The 20,754-nt window shown below is 47.8% G+C and overlaps 2 protein-coding genes across 2 annotated transcripts in view; one reads left to right on the top strand and one right to left on the bottom strand.

Moving 5' to 3' along the window:
• The window catches only part of LOC115480944, a 54,794-nt gene extending 43,714 nt beyond the window's left edge, over window positions 1-11,080 (bottom strand). The window contains exon 1 of the mRNA XM_030219928.1: window positions 10,962-11,080. Within this exon, the coding sequence (XP_030075788.1) occupies window positions 10,962-11,080 (119 nt within the window). The remainder of the gene's footprint in view (window positions 1-10,961) is intronic.
• The window catches only part of SIN3B (SIN3 transcription regulator family member B), a 103,305-nt gene continuing 86,543 nt past the window's right edge, over window positions 3,993-20,754 (top strand). Inside the window, 1 exon segment of the mRNA XM_030219927.1 lies at window positions 3,993-4,113. The gene's annotated coding sequence lies outside the window, so the exon portion shown is untranslated.

Below are 20,754 nucleotides of genomic sequence, written 5' to 3'. Positions count from 1 at the left end.
AGAACGCCTGAGCAGATAGCTGCCACTCTCCGGGCTCCAAGGTATGGCGACTGAGAAAGTCCGCCTTGACATTCATGACTCCGGCAATGTGGGCCGCTGACAGCTGCTCCATGTTCGCTTCTGCCCACTGGCATAGATTCATAGCCTCCTTGGCTAGAGGGGCGCTCTTGGTACCTCCCTGGCGGTTGACATAGGCCACAGCCGTGGCATTGTCCGACAGGACCCTTACCGGCTTCAACACCAGTACCAGGATGAATTCCAAAAGCGCCAACCGAATGGCTCTGAGTTCCAGGAGGTTGATAGACCACTTTGCCTCTGCAGGAGACCAGAGCCCCTGCGCTGTCCTTCCCAAGCAGTGGGCTCCCCAGCCCGACAAAGAGGCGTCCGTCGTGACGACAATCCACTCCGGGGTCACCAGAGGCATTCCCGCAGACAACTTGTCTGTCTGCATCCACCAGCTCAGCGCCTTGCGCACTGCTGGGTCCAAGGGAAGGCGCACAGCATAATCCTCCGACATCGGAGTCCAGCGCTGCAGCAGAGATTGTTGTAGTGGTCTCATATGAGCCGTGGCCCAGGGCACTACTTCCATCGTGGCCGTCATAGAGCCCAACAGCTGCACATAGTCCCAAGCCCGAAGAGGAGAGGCTACTAGGAACTGGTCCACCTGAGCCTGAAGCTTGCCAATCCGATTGTCTGGCAGGAACACTCTGCCCACTTGGGTGTCGAATCGAACTCCCAGATACTCCAGGGACTGAGTCGGGCGCAGCTGGCTTTTCTCCCAGTTGATGATCCATCCCAGGGAGCTCAAAAGAGCAACTACCCGGTCCACAGCTTTGCCGCACTCTGCATAAGAGGGGGCTCGGATCAACCAGTCGTCCAGATAAGGATGGACTTGTACTCCTTCCTTTCGCAGGAAGGCCGCGATGACCACCATTACTTTGGAAAAGGTCCGCGGAGCAGTAGCCAACCCGAACGGGAGGGCTCTGAACTGGAAGTGTCGGCCCAGGACTGCAAAACGCAGAAAGCGTTGATGAGGAGGCCAGATGGGAATATGCAAGTACGCTTCCTTGATGTCCAAGGATGCCAGGTACTCCCCTGCCTTCACTGCCGCTATAACAGAGCGGAGAGTCTCCATGCGAAAGTGCCGCACTTTCAAGGCCCGATTGACCCCTTTGAGGTCGAGGATAGGCCGGACAGAACCTCCTTTCTTTGGTACCACAAAGTAAATGGAGTAACGCCCCTTGCCAAGCTGACTTTCTGGCACCGGAACGACCGCACCCAGGCGGATCAGATTGTCCAAAGTCTGCTGCACTGTCACAGCTTTGACCGGAGACTTGCAGGGAGAGAGTACAAACCCGTCTCTTAAGGGTCGGCAGAACTCTACCTTGTAGCCGTCTCTGATGACTTCCAGCACCCAAGCATCTGAAGTTATTGTGGTCCACTCGCCCAGAAACGAGGACAGCCGTCCTCCAATCTGCACTGGGGCGTGGACCAAGGCCCCGTCATTGGGCACGAGACCCTGGGGTAGGACCGGAGGGAGCACCTCCGGGACGGCGGTCTCTGCGAAAGGAATGCTGCTTGGGGGAGAAATTCCTCTTAAAGGAAGAGGGGGCAGAGGAACCCGACCTGCCCGGGCGGTACCGACGGGCTTCCTGAAACCGTCCTCTGGAGGTACCGGGACGAGTACTAGCCCGAGCCCTGACCTCTGGTAACTTCTTGTCCTTAGACGTGCCGAGATCGGTCACGATTTTGTCCAGCTCGACCCCAAAGAGCAGCTTGCCTTTAAAAGGCAATCTAGCCAGGCGGGATTTAGAGGCGTGGTCAGCAGACCAATGTTTCAGCCAAAGCCACCGCCGCGCAGAGATTGTCTAAGCCATGCCTTTAGCTGAGGCCCTCAAGACATCATACAGCAAGTCTGCCAAATAGGCTAAGCCCGATTCCAGGGCCGGCCAATCAGCCCTCAAGGAATGATCCGAGGGGGAAGCCCGCTGCACCATAGTCAGGCACGCCCTGGCCACATAGGAGCCGCAAACTGAGGCCTGCAAACTTAAAGCAGCCGCCTCAAAGGACGACCTTAAGGCCGCCTCCAATCTTCTGTCTTGGGCGTCCTTTAGGGCCGTGCCACCTTCCACCGGCAACGCCGTTTTCTTAGTCACCGCAGTGATTAAAGAATCCACGGTAGGCCACAGATAGGCCTCATGTTCACTTTCAGTCAAAGGATAGAGGCGGGACATAGCCCTAGCCACTTTAAGGCTCGCTTCAGGGACATCCCATTGAGCCGAAATTAAGGTGTGGATGGCATCATGCACGTGGAAGGTTCTAGGCGGGCGCTTCGTCCCCAGCATAATGGCAGAGCCAACAGGGGCTGAGGGAGAGACGTCCTCCGGAGAGGAAATCTTCAAAGTGTCCATGGCCTGTATCAACAGGTTGGGCAAATCCTCTGAGCTAAAAAGCCGCGCTGCAGAGGGGTCATCCGCTCCATCCGAGCGGGGATCCGTCTCCTCCAAGGAATCCGCAAAGGACCGTTGGGAGAACTCAGATACGCTGCCCTCATCTACATCGGAGGAGACAAAGTCCTCCAAGGCCTGGGAATCAACCCGAGGGCGTTTACCTCTGGGAACCTCAACCTCTTTACCAGACGAGGAAGCAGGGGCAGCGTTTTGCATAAGGAAGGCCTGATGCAGCAGCAAAACAAACTCGGGGGAGAAACCCCCCAGACTGTGCACTTCCGCAGCCTGGGCTACAGCCCTAGACGCACCCTCAACCGGCGCTCGCAAGAGCGGGGGAGAGACATGCTGCGCATCCAAAATGGCATCCGGCGCGACACTCCGCGAAGGAGCCGCGCGGGAAGAACGGCGCTTAACTTTAGCCGCTTTTGTGCCGTCGCCCAAATTAAGGGCGTTCATGGCATTAATGTCTCCAACCTCAAGGGCGGCCCAAGAAGAAGCCGTCCGAGCCGCGTGGCCGGCCAAGATGGCGAAGGTGAGGAGCGGGGGATGGGCGTTTATGGCGGGAAAAACTGCCACGCTGGAGGAAGGACCGGGACATTCATAGGTCACGAAACTGTCACCCAACAAGGGCGAATCAGGCTTTAAGACCCCCCGCATCCCCTCTAGAAGCGCTCAAGCGATCCGGGGAGCGACTCTTTGCGCCCTCGCCCTCCGACGCCATATGCCACGAGGAGAAGAATCGGGGAACCCCCTGCCCGCTATAAAAAGGTAAAAATTACCTGCTTGCCGCTCCGAGCTGTAACGACCTGGTGTCCCAGTGAGTAGCTGCAATAGACGTTTAAATAAACGTCGAAATAAACGCCTTTAAGGACGTTCAAAATTTTTTTTTTTTTTTTAACGGAGCCAGCGGGAGGGGGGAGAAAAGGAGGGACCTGGCACCACCAGGTTTGCACTTGCTCAAAAGAGCCCTCACCCCAGGCACTCAACAAAACCTAAAAATTAGGCTTGGAGGCCTAGCCAGAGCTGCTGCTGTGTGTGACCACCACCTGCTGAGATAGAGAACATACTGAGGAGTTTCCGGCAGCACATGACCACATATAGGGAGGCAAAAGTTTGCTCTCTATCTCCACCTGCTGGTAGATGGACACAACCCACCAGTCTATGGATTGATCAGCTTGATGATATGGAAGAATATTCTCACTGGAATCACTGAAATCTGCCATCTGTATGATATAGAACAATGAATAAAAATTAGCACAACCTAAGTCCAAAATTAGCACAACCTAAGTCCAAGGAAGACTGTGCTCTTGCAGTCCCAGATGGTACTGCTTTGAGTTGCTGTTTTGGAAAGGGGGACGGACGGTGTAAAAACCGGATACAGCGAAAACAATGAACCGTATTTCCGCTTCGCAGCGATGCGACTGGTGATCGGTGAGCGCTGCTGCGGCCGTCAAAACAAACAACCGCTTAAGGTAGTACTTAGATCCGGAGGATCCGGAGGATCCCGCAGATCTGGCTTTTACACCGTCCCGTAACGTAACTTCCTGCTTCCGGCGGGTTAGGATGCTGGCTGCTGCTGCAGAGAGAAAGCTGCGGGGTTGGTGCATTTAACCTGTGTAAATTACTGCTGCTGCTGTCGGTGACCTCAAAAACAAGTTTGAAGGTAGGACCGATAGATTTGAAAACGAAGAAGAGATATGGTACCGCGGGCGGGGCAAAAAAGGGGGGATATGCTGGAACGGGAACAGTTGGAGTGATGCTAGATTTGCGCTGGGAGGGGGTCCCGGGTCCTTGAGTGCATGTGAAGAGGGGTGCTCTGTGTTTGAGCGTGTGAGGGCAGCCAAATGGTTGAATGTGTCTTGGAATCTCTGCCGAGGGATAAGGAGAAGGATTGTTAAGAAGCCTGGAAGTGGGCGGAGAGGGACTTGTCAGAAAGTGGGCCGGGGAGGTAGAGGGAGGAGATGAAGGACTATAAGGAATACCTGGCCAAGAAATGAGGTGAGGTGATGGGCCTAGGAAGAGGAAAAAAGGGACTGTCAAGTGTAAGAGAGAAGATGACGGTCTTTCTCCTCTTTTTGGGTCCCTCAAGAGACCCGAGGGAGAGGAGCTGTCAGGAGGCCTTAATCTCACTCCTTCGCCTCCCACCCCTATCTAGTGAAAGAGAGAGATTGCCAGAGGTCAGGTGCCCTGGAGAAGGGGACCATGAGAGGCTGCAAAGAGGAGGAGAGATACTGACTATGAGGAGGCCCTGGGGAGAGAGAGATAAGGAGCCTGGAAAAGGCGAGGGACTGTCAGAGAAAAGGAGAAGAGATTTGCTTACTTGAAGAAGGAAGAAGAGCAGCCCTGGAGGGGTAGGAGGATATGAGGGCTCAAGAAAGAGGAGGAAGAGTAAATTTCAAGTTTAGGTTTATTTAATATACTGCACCAACAGTAGAAAATATCTAGGCGGTTCACAAAGTTACAGTGCAATAAGATAATGAAAGTAACTACAATTTCGATAGGAAAGAGGAACAAAGAAAAAGAGAGGAGACAGAGTAGGTCAGAGGGGATGACGGGAAAGGGAAGCGGGGTTGCAGTAGAGCATACGTATATGCCCTGACTCAGCCGAAAAAGTAAAAGATGGCAAATAAAAGAGCATGGTTTAGGTTACTAAAAGGAGAAACCGTTAAGTGGAGGAGAGGAGATGAGGGCTCAGGAGAAGAGGACCTGTCCAGCACATGAAAGTAAAGGAGAGGGGCTGTCCGATGGAGGAGAGGGGAGGAAGAAAACAGGGTCTGTAAAGTGGAAGAGAGGAGATGAAGGGCTTTCACAGGTCTCTAGAAAAGGAAGAGGGACTTTCAGAAGATAGGAAGGGGCTCTTGTGGAGTGGCACAAAGTAGTAGGGCTAGTACATGAGGGGTCCAGAAAAGGAGAAGAAATGACTCATTTGGGTGAGAGGGGATGCTGTTGGGGAGAGGAAGCAGAGGAGATGGTGAAGGACTATTATAAGATCCTGGAGAGGAGAAGGTATGGGGAAGAGTATGGAGAAAGGGTTGTCTTGGTGGTGGAGGCAGAGCTTTGAAGGGAGTGGGAACAGGAGAGGGGTTAGTGATGTCAGGGAAGGCGGAGATGTGACCAAGGGATTTGATGGGATTATTGTAGCCAGATGGATTAAGAGGGTGAAGATGCTGCTTAACCTGTGTTTCTCGTTGATTTTGTGTCTGGGGCTCCCTAGGTACACAGATGGGGACGACGTAGAAAGCTACTGCAGCAGTGCATGGTTAACAAGAGGTATACATGCATGTTAGCGGGCAAATGATGCAGAAACAGGCTTGGTATGGGTATAAACTTGTGCTGTAGATGTTGGCACACAGCATATAAAATTAATGGTAAGTAGGATATTAGCTGTTCTACCCTGATGCAGAGAAGTTTTAAAGAAGGCACAACATGAGAAAATACCAGGTCAGAGTACAAGAGTTAGCTTGCCCTCTGCATTGGGGCATAAAAACATAAAAATAGCCATACCGGATCAGATCAGTGGTCCATCTACCCAATATTTTGCTTCCAGCAGTGGCCAATTCATGTCACAAGAACCTGACAGAATCCCAAATAGTAGCAAGATTCATGCTACTGATCCCAGGGACAAGTGGCTTTCCCATGTTATTTCAATAGCAGAAAAGCTAATAAAACACCTGGAGGCTCCCCCCTGATTTCCCCTTTTCCTGAGATGAGCACTGATCTCTGATCATCTGACCCCCCCGATCCCCCCTCAAAAATAGCCTAGTGACACCCCCCCCCCCCCCCATGTCTCTGACTACCCGAACCAATAACCATGTGTGTAGCAAACTCCTCTCCCTGCCCCAAAATTTTAAAAAATATATCATCCTTGGTAGGGTTTCAACCCAGTCAGATTTTCAGGATAGCCACAATGACTTTGCATGACATAGATTTGCATGCACTGCCCCCTTGATATGTAGATCTATCTTATGGATGTTCATTGTAGATATGTAGTAGGATCACAGAGCGGCAGTTATCGGCACATACTCAATCCAAAAACCAACACAGCAGACCAACAAATTGAAGAGAGAAATTTATTGAAGATGCCTGACGTCCACTTTTTTCCTTCAGAAAGGCTGTGTCAGGGGCTGAACTGTCAGTAAAGATATATAAATAAATTAAAATCTTACACACTTAAAATTCTCTATCAATAAAATAAACTAAAATCATATGCATACAATCCTCTAGCAGTCAAATAATTGAATAAATTATAATAAATAATGAAACAATGACATTTGACTATTAAAACGAAATACTAACACATGCATAAAATGTCTAATATAGAAATAAAAATCATGAAACTAAAAGGAATCCAACATGAATATGTGTAATCATGCGTGCTTTGACACTGTGTATAATAAATAAATCAACCAAAAGGGACACATACCTATTTGGGACTCTGAAGCTCTTTCCTCTAATAGTTAGTGCTGTAGCCAAAGCCTAAAACAAAAAATGTGTTTCCTCATCAACCCTCCAGACCGGTCAAGACGCTTGGGTTATGCTCGCCTACCAGCAGAGGGAGACTGAGAACACAAAACTTGAAACTATGTACTTATAACCTGTGCCTAGCCATCTACAGCCAGTATTTTCTCAGTCTCAGCAGAGGGTAGACAGGCAGCCTGTGCAGCTTAACCGATCTGGATAGGTTTTTGAGTTAATTTTCAGAGTTTTCCATTGTTTCTGTGCTTTTTCTGGTGGATCCCTGTGCCTGGAAGACTTTGGTGTGCTAGGGGTTGCGGGTCCGCTGGGGCCCGTCATTGTCCCCTTTGGGGTGTCACACCCGGGTGGCCGGGTCCCTCCCCCGGTCTGGCTCTCCGTTTGGGCAGCTTTGTGCCTCGGCTGCAGTTTGTATACTGCAGCCTTGAGTGCCGGATGGTGTTAGCAGCAGCAACGCTCAAATTAAAGGCTGCAGTAAAGTTTGATTGAAAAAAAAAAAAAAGAGTCAGGCCCAAACTGGTGAGAGCTATTGGAGCTGCACTCCGGAGCCTCGGAGCTGTTCAGCTGTGAGTAAGGCGCTGCCTTTTCCTGCTCGGGTGAGTTGCTTGGTTTTTACAATCGGGGCACTTGTTTAGCGGTCAGCTGGGCTTGCAATAATGTCGGGGAAACCGCTGAGGTGCCGGTCATGTGCGCGTCGGGGCATCGGCGCGGTGGGGAGCGTTTGCCGGTTTTGTGGGGAACCGAAGCCTCAATCCTCCGTCCCACCGGTGTTGGCGGCGGAGGTTCCCGCGGCTAGCGTCTCGGAGGTTACGGCGCCTTTGAATAGCGGCCCTGCGGCGGTTCCGATTTTGGCGGGAACCGCTGCCATTTTGGATTCGGCGCTACACGGGCCTGAGAGAGTCGGAGGACTGCCGGGCAGCCAATTTCCAGCGCCTTCGGGGGGTGATGCCTCAGGTAGGATCGGTTTTCCCCCGGATTTCATTTGGAGTTTATATCAGGCTTGGCAGGCAGGGCCGTCCCGAGCGGAGCCCCTTAGTCTTGGAACGGGGGGGGGGCTGGCGCGAAGAGACCACGTGTAGAGTGGTCTGAGGATTTTGAAGGTTTTTCCTCTCCGGATTCGGAGGGTGACTTTAGCCTCCTAGAAGAGGAGGAGGGGTCGTTGGCTGGATATGATAAGGAGCTTGCGCTGCCTGGGGAGGATCCCTCGGTGGTGCGCATTTTTCAGCGAGATGAATTGTCGGATCTCATTGATCAGGTGGCTGCGACCCTCAAATTTGATCCGGCGGCAGCTCCGTTAGAGGCCGGAAAGCAGGATCCGTTGGTTAAGGGGATCAGATGGGTGTCTTGTTCTTTCCCTATGAATGCGGATCTGAGGGAAATGATTACTCAGGAGTGGCAGGAGCCGGAGGCGCCGTGTAAGGTGGCTCGGGCCATGGCTAAGCTTTATCCCCTGCCGCAGGAAGATAGAGATTCGCTTAAGCCTCCAACTGTGGATGCCGTGGTTACGGCAGTGACTAAGGCCACGGCGATTCCGGTGGACGGGGGGGGGCTGCGTTGCGAGACCCTCAGGACAGAAAATTGGAAACTTTCCTGAAGCGCAGTTTTGATTTGTCGGCCCTGGCGTTACAGGCGTCGGTCTGTGGAGGGCTGGTGGCGCGGGCTTGTTTCCGCTGGGTGGAGCGGCTCTTAGATAGCCCGCCAGGGGACAGAGGCTCTTTGACTCAAGATCTGGCTAAGTTGGAGTTGGGTTCCTCCTTTTTGGCGGATGCACTGTATGATTTGTTGCGGGCCTCGGCGAAGAACATGTCTCTAGCGGTGGCAGCTCGTCGGGCCCTGTGGTTGCGAGGCTGGATGGCGGATGCTGCGTCCAAGGCCAAGTTGTGTTCGCTCCCGTTTAAAGGCTCTTTGCTGTTTGGTGAAGAGTTGGATAAGTTGGTAAGAGGTCTTAGTGATGCTAAGGTTCCTCAGCTTCCGGAACTTCGCCCTAAGGCTTCTAGAGGATCCGCGGGTCGCGGTCGTTTTCAGGAAGCAAAGCGGTATCGGCCGGGTAGGTATTCTGGTGGGACTAGGGGTCGTTTCTTTCAGAGAACTCAGTCCTTTCGCGGTGGCCGTCGTGGAGGGCGAGGTTCCTCTTTGGGAGCGTCCGGTGCGTCCCGTCCTCCTCAATGATGGTTTGGGGGCCCAGTCTCTGGTTCGCGTGGGGGCTCGCTTACGCTTGTTTTACCAGAGGTGGGTCCAGATCACGTCAGACCAGTGGGTCCTGCAGATAATCCGAGACGGGTACGCGCTGGAATTCGACAGGCCTCTGTCCGACTTCTTCCTCGTGTCTCCCTGTCATTCAAGGCGCAAGGCGAGAGCGGTCCGCGATACTCTATCACGTCTGATAGCTTTAGGGGCTGTAGTCCCTGTTCCTCCAGCAGAGAGAGGAAAGGGATGTTATTCCATATACTTCGTGGTACCCAAAAAAGAGGACGCTTTTCGTCCCATTTTGGATCTCAAGAAGGTCAATGCAGCCCTAAAGGTTCCTTCCTTTCGGATGGAGACGTTACGCTCAGTCATTGTAGCGGTTCAGGAAGGGGAATTTCTGACTTCTCTAGATCTGACGGAAGCTTACTTGCACATTCCCATCCTGGAGGCGCATCAGCGTTTTCTTCGCTTTGTGGTGCTAGGGAGACATTTTCAGTTTTGCGCGCTTCCCTTTGGACTGGCCACCGCTCCTTGCACCTTCTCCAAGGTGATGGTCGTGGTGACAGCAGCTCTTCGCTTGCAGGGCATTTTGGTGCACCCGTACCTAGACGACTGGTTGATTCGGGCCAAATCAAAGGCGGAGAGCGAGGAGGTCACCGGTCGGGTGGTGTCCTTTTTGCAATCTCTGGGCTGGGTTGTCAATCTGGCCAAGAGTCACCTAGTGCCGTCGCAGTCTCTCGAGTATCTGGGAGTCCGGTTCGACATGAAGAGAGGCCGGGTGTTCTTGACTCCCTCTCGCATGTCCAAGCTGCAGGCTCAGATCCGTCTTTTCCGAGTCCAGAAGGCGCCGTCGGCGCGGGAGTATCTTCAAGTGTTGGGTCTGATGGCCGCATCGATAGAGGTAGTTCCTGGGGCCAGAGCGCATATGAGGCAGCTGCAGGGTGCTTTGTTGTCTCGTTGGTCCCCTCAGCTTCAGGATCTGGAGGAGAGGCTCGCTCTGTCGGAGGTTGTTCGTCGCAGTCTCAGCTGGTGGCTCCATTCTCCGAACCTAGTGAAGGGCATGCCGTTGGCCGCTCCTCAGTGGGTGGTGATGACCACGGATGCGAGTCTGTCAGGCTGGGGGGCGCATTGTCTGGGACAGGTGGCCCAGGGACGTTGGACAGTGGAGGAGGCGTGTTGGTCCATCAATCGTCTGGAGACGCGTGCAATTCGGTTGGCTCTTCGGTCATTTCAGTGTCTGTTAGACGGCAAGGCTGTCAGGGTTCTGTCTGACAATGCCACAGCCGTGGCGTATGTGAATCGACAGGAAGGAACGAAGAGTCCCGGGTTAGCACTAGAGGCGGCAGAGTTGCTGGTGTGGGCAGAGGCACATCTGCAGAGTCTCTCGGCGGGACACGTGGCAGGGGTGGACAACGTGAGCGCGGATTATCTAAGCAGGCACATGTTGGATCCTGGAGAGTGGGCTCTCCACCCCTCCGTGTTCGAGCGGATAGTGGTTCAGTGGGGTCGGCCGGTGTTGGATCTCATGGCGTCGTCCGCCAATGCGCAGGTCTCTCGGTTTTTCAGTCGTCGAAGAGATCCTCGAGCCGAGGGCATCGACGCGTTGGTCCTTCCGTGGCCGACTCAGCAATTGCTCTACGTGTTCCCGCCGTGGCCGCTGGTGGGCCGAGTGGTTCAGCGGATCGGTCGTCACGCGGGATTAGTAGTCCTGATAGCGCCCAATTGGCCCCGGCGTCCGTGGTACGGAGATCTGATGCGGTTGCTGGTGCAGGATCCGATTCCCCTGGGGCCTCGGGTGAGATTGGTGCAGGGGCCGATCGAGATGGCCGACCCCTCTCCATTCTTGCTTACGGCCTGGCTCTTGAAAGGCACCGTTTAAGACATAAGGGTTTCTCGGCCAGGGTGATTGCTACGATGTTGCAGTCTCGTAAGAGGTCTACTTCCTTGGCATATGTGCGGGTGTGGTGCATTTTCGAGAATTGGTGTCAAGAGCGGGGCTATGCCCCATTGTGCGTGTCAGCGGTTGAGGTGTTGGATTTTCTTCAGGATGGTTTGGACAGAGGGCTTTTGCTCTCCTCTCTGAAGGTGCAGGTTGCAGCCTTGTCTTGTTTTAGAGGTAAGGTTCGGGGAGTATCCTTGGCGGCTTCTCCGGACGTGGGGCGGTTCTTGAAGGCAGTGAAGTTGCTTCGGCCGCCTTGCCGCCCGGTGGTTCCGCCTTGGGATTGTTCCGCCTTGGGATTTAAATTTGGTCTTGGAGGCTCTGGTGGCGCCTCCGTTTGAACCTTTGCCTTCCATTACGTGTAAGGATCTTACTTTGAAGACAGTCTTCTTGGTGGCTATTTCTTCGGCACGTAGGATTTCGGAACTTCAGGCTTTGTCTTGCAGAGCGCCTTTCCTGTCTTTTGCCAAAGAAAAAGTGACTTTACGCACGGTTCCTTCTTTTGTTCCTAAGGTGGTGTCTTCCTTTCATGTCAATCAGGTGATTTCGTTGCCAGTGTTGGGTGATCGTGCCGGGGATTCCGCGCAGCGTCGTTTAGCTAAGTTGGATGTGCGGCGCGTGTTGCGGTCCTATTTGAGCAGAACACAAGATTTTCGATCCTCGGACAGGTTGTTTGTTTTGTTTGGAGGTCCCAAGAGAGGAGAAGCTGCCTCCAAGGCCACTCTGGCTAGATGGTTGAAGGAGACTATTGCTTCGGCTTATTTGTTGAAGCGTCGGCCGGTGCCCTCTTTACTTAAGGCACATTCTACGCGGGGAGTAGCAGCTTCATGGGCGGAAAGTAGTTTTATTCCGCTGCAAGAGATTTGCAGGGCTGCGGCGTGGTCCTCTATCCATTCCTTTGTGAAACATTACAGACTTGATGTTCAGGCGAAAGAAGATGCTCGGTTTGGAGCGGCTGTGTTGTCTTCTGCTTTACGAGGGTCCCGCCCTTAGTTGGGATACTGCTTTGGTACGTCCCAAGCGTCTTGACCGGTCTGGAGGGTTGATGAGGAAGGTGAAATTAGGCCTTACCTGCTAATTTTCTTTCCTCTAGACCCTCCAGACCGGTCAAGAGCCCGCCCGTTCTTTTCGCAGAAGTATTCCTCAGCCGTGTATTTGCATAGCAGTATTTTGAGCCGTGTATATGGATAGCAGTATTTTGAGCCGTGTTCTGCTAGGACTATTCCTTTAAGGTTTTGTGTGGTCAGAGAGAATTCTTTGACTCTAAGACATTACAGAGCGGGACGCTGTGACGTCTCGTCTGTTTTCAGCACACTGTTGGTACTTGTCCTTGGGTTTTCCAGGTACAGGGGTTTCTAGTTTCAGAGTTGTGTTTTTATTCTCTGCTTTGCTAAGTGTATACTGGCTATAGATGGCTAGGCACAGGTTATAAGTACATAGTTTCAAGTTTTGTGTTCTCAGTCTCCCTCTGCTGGTAGGCGAGCATAACCCAAGCGTCTTGACCGGTCTGGAGGGTCTAGAGGAAAGAAAATTAGCAGGTAAGGCCTAATTTCACCTTAAATGAGCAAGATGTCAGTGCAATTTAGGAAAATGAACAACTAGATAGCTAAAAAAGTGTGATTACTCACAACAGCAGCTGTCTCTTCAGAGCAATAGTACTCCTGGATCAGTTGAAAAGCAAACAGGTCAACAGAGTGAGGAACAACAGATGGCTCTTCAAAGTCAGACCACGGAAACCAGAGATTTCTAAAACAAAGTCTTCATTGATAGTAGTTGTACTCTATACAGTTGAAGATTTGACACTTTGCCTCTGAGACAGGAGTAACCTTCTGGAAGTCTCTTGGAGGGTGGACCCTTGCCCCCCAAGCAAAACCCCAGGCAAGAAAAAACTCTGGCTACTAAATAAGTATTAGACATAATAAATGTTCAAATAAAAGAAGCCAATCAGTAATTATTGAAATATCAACAAATAAAATCCCAATAGAGTATAATACACGGCACTGTGTTTCGGCCACAAGGCCTGCCTCAGGAGTCTAAAATAAATATTTATAATTGGATATCATAAAAATGCATATAGGTATCAACCAAAAGACAAACAATTGAGAATTCAAATACTACTGTGTATAAGAATGACATTTATAGATGTAACGTTTATACACATAACTGATGTCAATGTATAAAGAACAGAATATATTTGATATGTAGAAAAAGTGAATTCATTAAATTAAAAACATGAAAACATAGAAACATGGACATAAACAATCTGTCATACAGTAATAAAAATGGATAACACTTTAAAAACCTATAAAAAGCCTCATGACCCAATCTTGGAATGTAATAACAGAAAACTGAACAATAAAGTTATCACCACTTAAGAAACAGCCATTGAAAAAATGTATATAAAAATATGTTGACCAAAGCCTTAAAATGACATAAGTGAAGTAAATGTGGGAGTCTTTTACAAAGGTGTGGTAGCATTTTTAGCGCACGCTAATGATTAGCGTGTGTTAAACGCTAGAGATGCCCATAGGAATATATGGGTGTCTCTAGCGTTTAGCACATGCTTATTTTTTGCGTGCGCTGAAAAAACTAGTGTGTCTTTTGAAAAGGGGCACTATATTTGCAGACAGCTATAAAAACAGTTGAAAAAATGTGTATAAAAATATGATGACCAGAGCCTTAAAATGTCATAACTGGAATAAACGTTTTTGCAGACAGCTATAAACAGAGCTATGAAAACCCATATGTAGGGAGTAAAAAGATGAAAGCAAAGAATACCAACCTACTACTTAAAATCCCTTCAACTGACAATATTAAACTACGTGGTGAATAATAAAATATATTGTCAGCAAAGGAGAGAGTACTGATCTTATTGGAAAAATGAGTGTGGATCTCAATGGTGATCAACTACTGTTAATTAGAAGGAAAAACAATGTAAAGTGAAAAACCCCACAAAAACGGGAAAAATAAGAGGGGAGAAGAAAGGAATGGTTGCTAATGTGATCAACGTGTGAGTAAAGTGTAGACTGTGATAAAGCATGCTGGACCTTCTGTGGAAAAGCATTATGAAAGCATGGTTACAGGCTGAAGAGCAAAACTGAACTGAAAAAGTAAGAGGTTAAAAGAATAGTTGCTGGAGTGATTAACGTTTAAGTGAAATGTAAAAAAACAATAGCTGTAATGGAATGTGCCGATCCTTTGTTTACATTTACATTAGGCACTTATATGCTGCAGGATCCTAAGAGAACTCCTTGCAATTTACAGTAAGATCAAACAGTATGAAAACATAGGTGCAAGCTAAATAACAAACTAATCAAATCATCTCTGTGCTTGAAAAGTCGCTTACCTTCGGACCCACACCCAGAAGTGAAGCCAGTTTTGCGCCCACCGTGCAGTTGAATATGTAAGGATCTTGAAAGAGCACTGACTGATGAAAATAATGCCATGCATAATAGAAAAACGTCTAAGATAAAGACCAGAAGACGAAACCGATTTTAACTAGCACTGTGCTCCCAAAGAGTATGAGAGTCTTAAGGCAAATTTAACCTTACCTTAAAAATGACATGAAAATGCCTCCCAAATGTGCCAAGTTTCTTATGCAAAATGCATCCGAAACAGAAAAGCTGTGCTGGAAAGCTTGGGGTTTTATGTAGAGGCGATAGGAGAAGTTGGCGTCAAAATGGCAAAAGACGCACATGCACGCCTACAGAAAAGTGATAATTAGTGTATGTGGTTTTGTACAGAATCATTCTGCAGTGGGGCCAAAAAACGTAATTGCATAGTAAAAAATGAGAGTAAAAGAGATAAACAGAAAAAAAACATAAAATTGGCCTGCAAACACTTACAAATGAGGTGGATTATGCAGACATTTGGATACCAGAATAAATGACTTAATAATGTGCATGTACAAATCCAGGAACGATATACGGAATGAGTTATAAAACAGAAAGGGATACATTGACTTGTCCTTGTTGAATGCACGAGTGTATCTTAAAAAAAAACAAACAAAAAAAGTTGTTGAAAGTGATCGTAAAGACAACATGAGTGAATGAAATAAGTACATCTTTTTGTGACAAATAATTAAAATGGATATGTCTATTTGTGACTTTTAAACGTGTTAGCCTGTAACTTTACATAGTTCATGAAATGGCTCGGTACTTGAGCCATTATTCATTTTCATCGATTTTTTTCTATTCCCATACGTTCCTCTTATCCCATCATACATCAAGAACACCACGCATTTGATCAACCTGCTACAAGGCTATGACAGAGATCTAACAGATACAGTTATGGTTACACTTGACATAGATTTACTTTACACCAACATCCTGCAACTTGAGGCTCTAATGATCATCGAAGAAATACTCCATGGTCAGAATAATTAGACAGATCCCAAATCATCTGATTCTGACTTGTGCAACCTTGGCCCTAAGCAAGAACTGTTTCTGTTTTCAGAATATCTTTTTTCAACAGATCAAACCCAACCCCAATCTCTATGTGGCTACACAACGAAACCAAAGCTCACAATGGACATAACACAACTCTTCCTCTCTATGATTCCATATGTGTCTGTAACACTTGAACCTCATCCTACGATTCCCAAATGTGTCGATAACACATGAACCTTATCCTACCACACATCACACTGTATTTGTTCTTTACCGGACTGGGCGAACGCCTTTACGGTACCATGTAAGCCACATTGAGCCTACAAATAGGTGGGAAAATGTGGGATACAAATGTAATAAATAAATTTGAAAAAAGAGGGTCCCAGGAAACAGCAAGGCAGACGATCTGCAAACTCCAAAATGAAAAATAGAAAAGCAGATCAGTAGTGGATATGCAACCCATCAGTTCAATCCTGGTCCGGTCTGGAGGGACGCTAAGGAAACTTTATTAGTAGAGTTGCACACAGAATGTATTGCCCGACACAGGCCGTTTTGCCCAGCAGGCCTGCGTCAGGGGCTACAAAATAATAAACAAATGCAATTACAGATATAGAAAATAATTAAAAACATAAAAATTATATAATAATACAACCAGCTGAAAATATAGTAAAACCATGACAAGAAACATGACATAAAACATAATTTAGAAAGTCTAAAAGTGTTTGTTTTGTATGTCATGTTTCCTGTCATGATTTTACTATATTTTCAGCTGATTCTATTTTTATATCATTTTTATGTTTAATTATTTTCTGTATCTGTAATTGCATTTGTTTATTATTTTGTAGCCCTTGACGCAGGCCTGCTGGGCGAAACATGGCCTGTCATAGTAACATAGTAGATGATGGCAGAAAAAGACCTGCATGGTCCATCCAGTCTGCCCAAGACAAACTCATATGTGTATACCTTACCTTGAATTTGTACCTGTCCTTTTCAGGGCACAGACCGTATAAGTCTGCCCAGCAGTATTTCCCGCCTCCCAACCACCAGTCCTGCCTCCCATCACCGGCTCTGGTACAGACCGTATAAGTCTGCCCTCCCCTATCCTAGCTTCCCAACCACCAACCCCTCTTCCCCCCACCTGCTCCGCCACCCAATTTCAGCTAAGCTTCTGAGGGTCCATTCCTTCTGCACAGGATTCCTTTATGCACATCCCACGCACGTTTGAACTCCGTTACCGTTTTCATCTCCACCACCTCCCACGGGAGGGCATTCCAAGCGTCCACCACCCTCTCCGTGAAAAAATATTCCTGACATCTTTCCTGAGTCTGCCCCCCTTCAATCTTATTTCATGTCCTCTCATTCTACCGCCTTCCCATCTCCGGAAAAGATTCAAATATTTGAACGTCTGTATCATATCACCCCTGTTCCTCCTTCCTCCAGGGTATACATGTTCAGGTCAGCAAGTCTCTCTTCATACGTCTTGGAACGCAAATCCCATACCATCCTCGTAGCTTTTCTTTGCACCGCTTCCATTTTTTTAACATCCTTCGCAAGATACGGCCTCCAAAACTGAACACAATACCCCAGGTGGGGCCTCACCAACGTCTTATAAAGGGGCATTAAAACCTCCTTTCTTCTGCTGGTCACTCCTCTCTCTATACAGCTTAGCAATCTTCTAGCTACGGCCACCGCCTTGTCGCACTGTTTCGTCGCCTTCAGGTCCTCAGATACTATCACCCCAAGATCCCTCTCCCCATCCGTGCCTATCAGACTCTCCCCACCTAACACATACGTCTCCCTTGGATTTCTACTCCCTAAGTGCATCACTTTGCATTTCTTCGCATTGAATTTTAATTGCCAAACGTTAGACCATTCTTCTAGCTTCTTCAGATCTTTTTTCATGTTTTCCACTCCCTCCGGGGTGTCCACTCTGTTGCAAATCTTGGTGTCATCCGCAAAAAGGCAAACTTTACCTTGTAACCCTTCGGCAATGTCACTCACAAATATACTGAACAGAATCGGCCCCAGCACCGATCCCTGAGGCATTCCACTACTCACCTTTCCCTCCTCCGAGCGAACTCCATTCACCACCACCCTCTGGCGTCTGCCCGTCAACCAGTTCCTAATCCAGTTTACCACTTCGGGTCCTATCTTCAGCCCTTCTAGTTTATTTAAGAGCCTCCTGTGGGGAACCGTGTCAAAAGCCTTGCTGAAATCTAAGTAGATTACGTCCATAGCACATCCTTGATTTAATTCTCCTGTCACCCAGTCAAAGAATTCAATGAGATTCGTTTGGCACGATTTCCCTTTGGTGAAACCATGTTGTCTCGGATCTTGCAACTTATTGGCTTCCAGGAAATTCACTATCCTTTCTTTCAGCATGGCTTCCATTACTTTTCCAATAACCGAAGTGAGGCTTACCGGCCTGTAGTTTCCAGCTTCTTCCCTATCACCACTTTTGTGAAGAGGGACCACCTCCGCCGTTTTCCAATCCCTCGGGCAATATATTCTGTGTGCAACTCTACTAATAAAGTTTGTATATCCACTACTGATCTGCTTTTCTATTTTCTAATTTCAAAAAGATACATCTCAACTGTCATCTATTTAAACAACACATCAAGTTATACAAGAGGTACATAGATGATGTTTTCGTTCTGTGTAAAGGAGACACCGACAACTTGGAAGCCTTTTGTCAATTGGCTGAACACTTAAGATCAAAACCTGAAATTCAAAATGCAGTACAGTAAACATGAGAGAAACATTCTGGACTTAATGATAAAAAAAAGAGACTTACTACATCACATCAATTTATAGAAAACCAACTGACTGAAATGCCTTTTTACATTTTACCAGCTACCATCATCAGTGCTTGAAGAAGAATTTACTGCTTTATCAATTTCAATTTCTATGGTTTAGAAGAATATGTTCAAACTTCGATGACTTTAATGAACAGGCAACCATAATGTCCGAAAGATTCTTAAAGAGAGGATATCCTGCACAGCATGTTACCTCTGGTTATACTTGAGCAAGAGTAGAAGACTGAGATGAATTACTACATGCCAGAAAAGAAAGACAACCCCCAGATATTGTCTGCACTCTAAAATTCTCTCGTCTTGCAAATCAGATTCAGAAGTCCATAGGACAATCTCGAAGGATATGAATGCTTTAAAAACAAACATCTTGTGGTTGCCTACTCCTGAGAGAAAAATGTAAAAGTAAAACTTGTTCCAACCTCATTATCTGCTTCCTCTGAGAATTTCTTGGGACACTGAAAATGTGCCACTTGCAGCATCTGCCGTCATGCTTGGGATAAACACCTTTGTACATTCAACAACGCAGAGGGAGTATAAGTTGCGCCACACATCCAGCTGCAACTCACCGTATGTTCTTTGCATAATCTATTGTCCTTGCTCACTTCTTTATATCAACAAGACAAAAAGGATGATCAAAACTCAATTGGACACTGTAGTTGTATAAACAGGAACATTGAATCTGCACCACCCGTCACTCATTGGAATTCAGTTGGTCATTCCATAGATGATCTCAAGTTTTTTGTCTTCAAAGTTTTCAAACAAACCCCCATTTACTAAGCCGTGCAGCAATGCCGACACAGCCCACTCAAAGTGAATGCATTAGCACACAGCAGCCACTAGCATGGCTTAGTAAACTGGGTAAAGCTGGAGGAGAGGAAACCTAGACAATTTACTCCTATGAGAGGAACAAAGACTAATCTTTGATCTGCATACTATTGCTCCACAAGGTTTAAATGTAGATATCGATTACTGTCCATTCCATTAAATATGCTCCTTTAGCTACAGACTCACTCTGCCCAAACGTAGGGATACACATATGATCTTTATCAAAGCCATTCAACACTTCTGAGTTACAATATGCTGAATTCTCTTTTCTGTGTTCAGAATCCTCTTTTTCATTACGTACAGTATATTCATCCATTCCTCAAACACTGTGGTAACTCTGTTGGTCTTCATGTAAAATTTTATTGATGTACTTCACATTTAGACATGGACAGATGCGGGGGTTTTCCCTTACCTACTGTCATGTTTGAAATTATTTCTAGACACCAATGCTGCTCACAGGGATAATCCCATACTGTTCTGGGAGACTGTGAAGGCAGTGCTGCACAGGGACATTATCTCCTATGTCAGCTTTCAGAAAAAGTCTCATGCTTGGAGCGACGGGTGACCTCACTTTGTCAACAGTATAGGACCCATCCTTCTCTGGGCTCTGAGCTTCTTCACTTCAATGCCCAAAGATCATGGACCTATTATAAGATCTGCCTTTATTGTTTTACCAATAAAGGTAGTAGCCTGCTGGCCAAATTGGTCTGATGGAGTATGGGCCTGAGTAAGGCTGCTACTCTAAAAGACCACGGGGAACACCTACGTCATGATGATCTATTAATGACATTCTGAAAGATTTTTTTTACTCAGTTGTATACTGCACCTGCCAGCTCTGCCCTGGACAGCAAGATTTATCTTTCCAGCTTGGATTTACCTAAGGTTTCTGAGTTGGATCTGACAATGTTGAATGGTCTTATTCAGGTGGAAGAAGTGGAGTGGGTGATCCAGCAAAGTCCCTTGGGTAAGGCGCTGGGGCTGGAGAGTTCGAAAAACAAGTTCTATAAGCTTTTACAGCAGGAAAGCAGCCCACTCTTGACTTCAGTTTTCAGTACAGTGGTCTTATGTGCTCATTTGCCTAATCATCTGAATTTGGCTCAAATTATAGTTTTATTGAAGCCTGCCAAACCCCCAGATAGGCCAGAGTCGTACCGTCACATTTCTTTGTTAAACTGTGAAATGAAGCTACTGGCCAAGAACATGGTCAATAGGCTGTCTAGGATTCTTCCTTCTTTGCTTGATGAGCCACAGGTTGGGTTCACTTGTGATCAAGCAGTTTCTAAGAATATGAGACGTATATTGGCCACTTTTGGAGTCGGTGCGTTCGGGTGGGATCTCTGCTCTGCTGATCAGTTTTGATACCGAAAAGGCTTTTGACAGGGTGGCGTGGGGGTTCCTTTCAAGCATCCTGGTGGCATATGGTATTCAAGGTTTTTTTGCTCAGTTGGTCTGAGGCTTGTACACAGACCCTCGGGCCATGGTTAGTGCTAACAGTACCCTCTCTGCTCTTTTTAGTATTCGTCGATGTACACATCAGGGCTGTCTCCTCTCTTCTCTTCTTTTTGTTTTGACACTTGATCCATTCCTTCAGGAGATTCAGAACCCCGTTCCTCATTACCGATTCTTATGGAAAGTCTTTGTGAATATGGAGATTTTTCAGGCTTCCAACTTAATTTGAC

Source organism: Microcaecilia unicolor, chromosome 11, assembly GCF_901765095.1.
Source record: "Microcaecilia unicolor chromosome 11, aMicUni1.1, whole genome shotgun sequence".
In the NCBI taxonomy this organism is placed as follows: Eukaryota; Metazoa; Chordata; class Amphibia; order Gymnophiona; family Siphonopidae; genus Microcaecilia; species Microcaecilia unicolor.
Note: the sequence above shows the minus strand (reverse complement) of the source record. Positions and strands in the feature narration are given on the sequence as shown.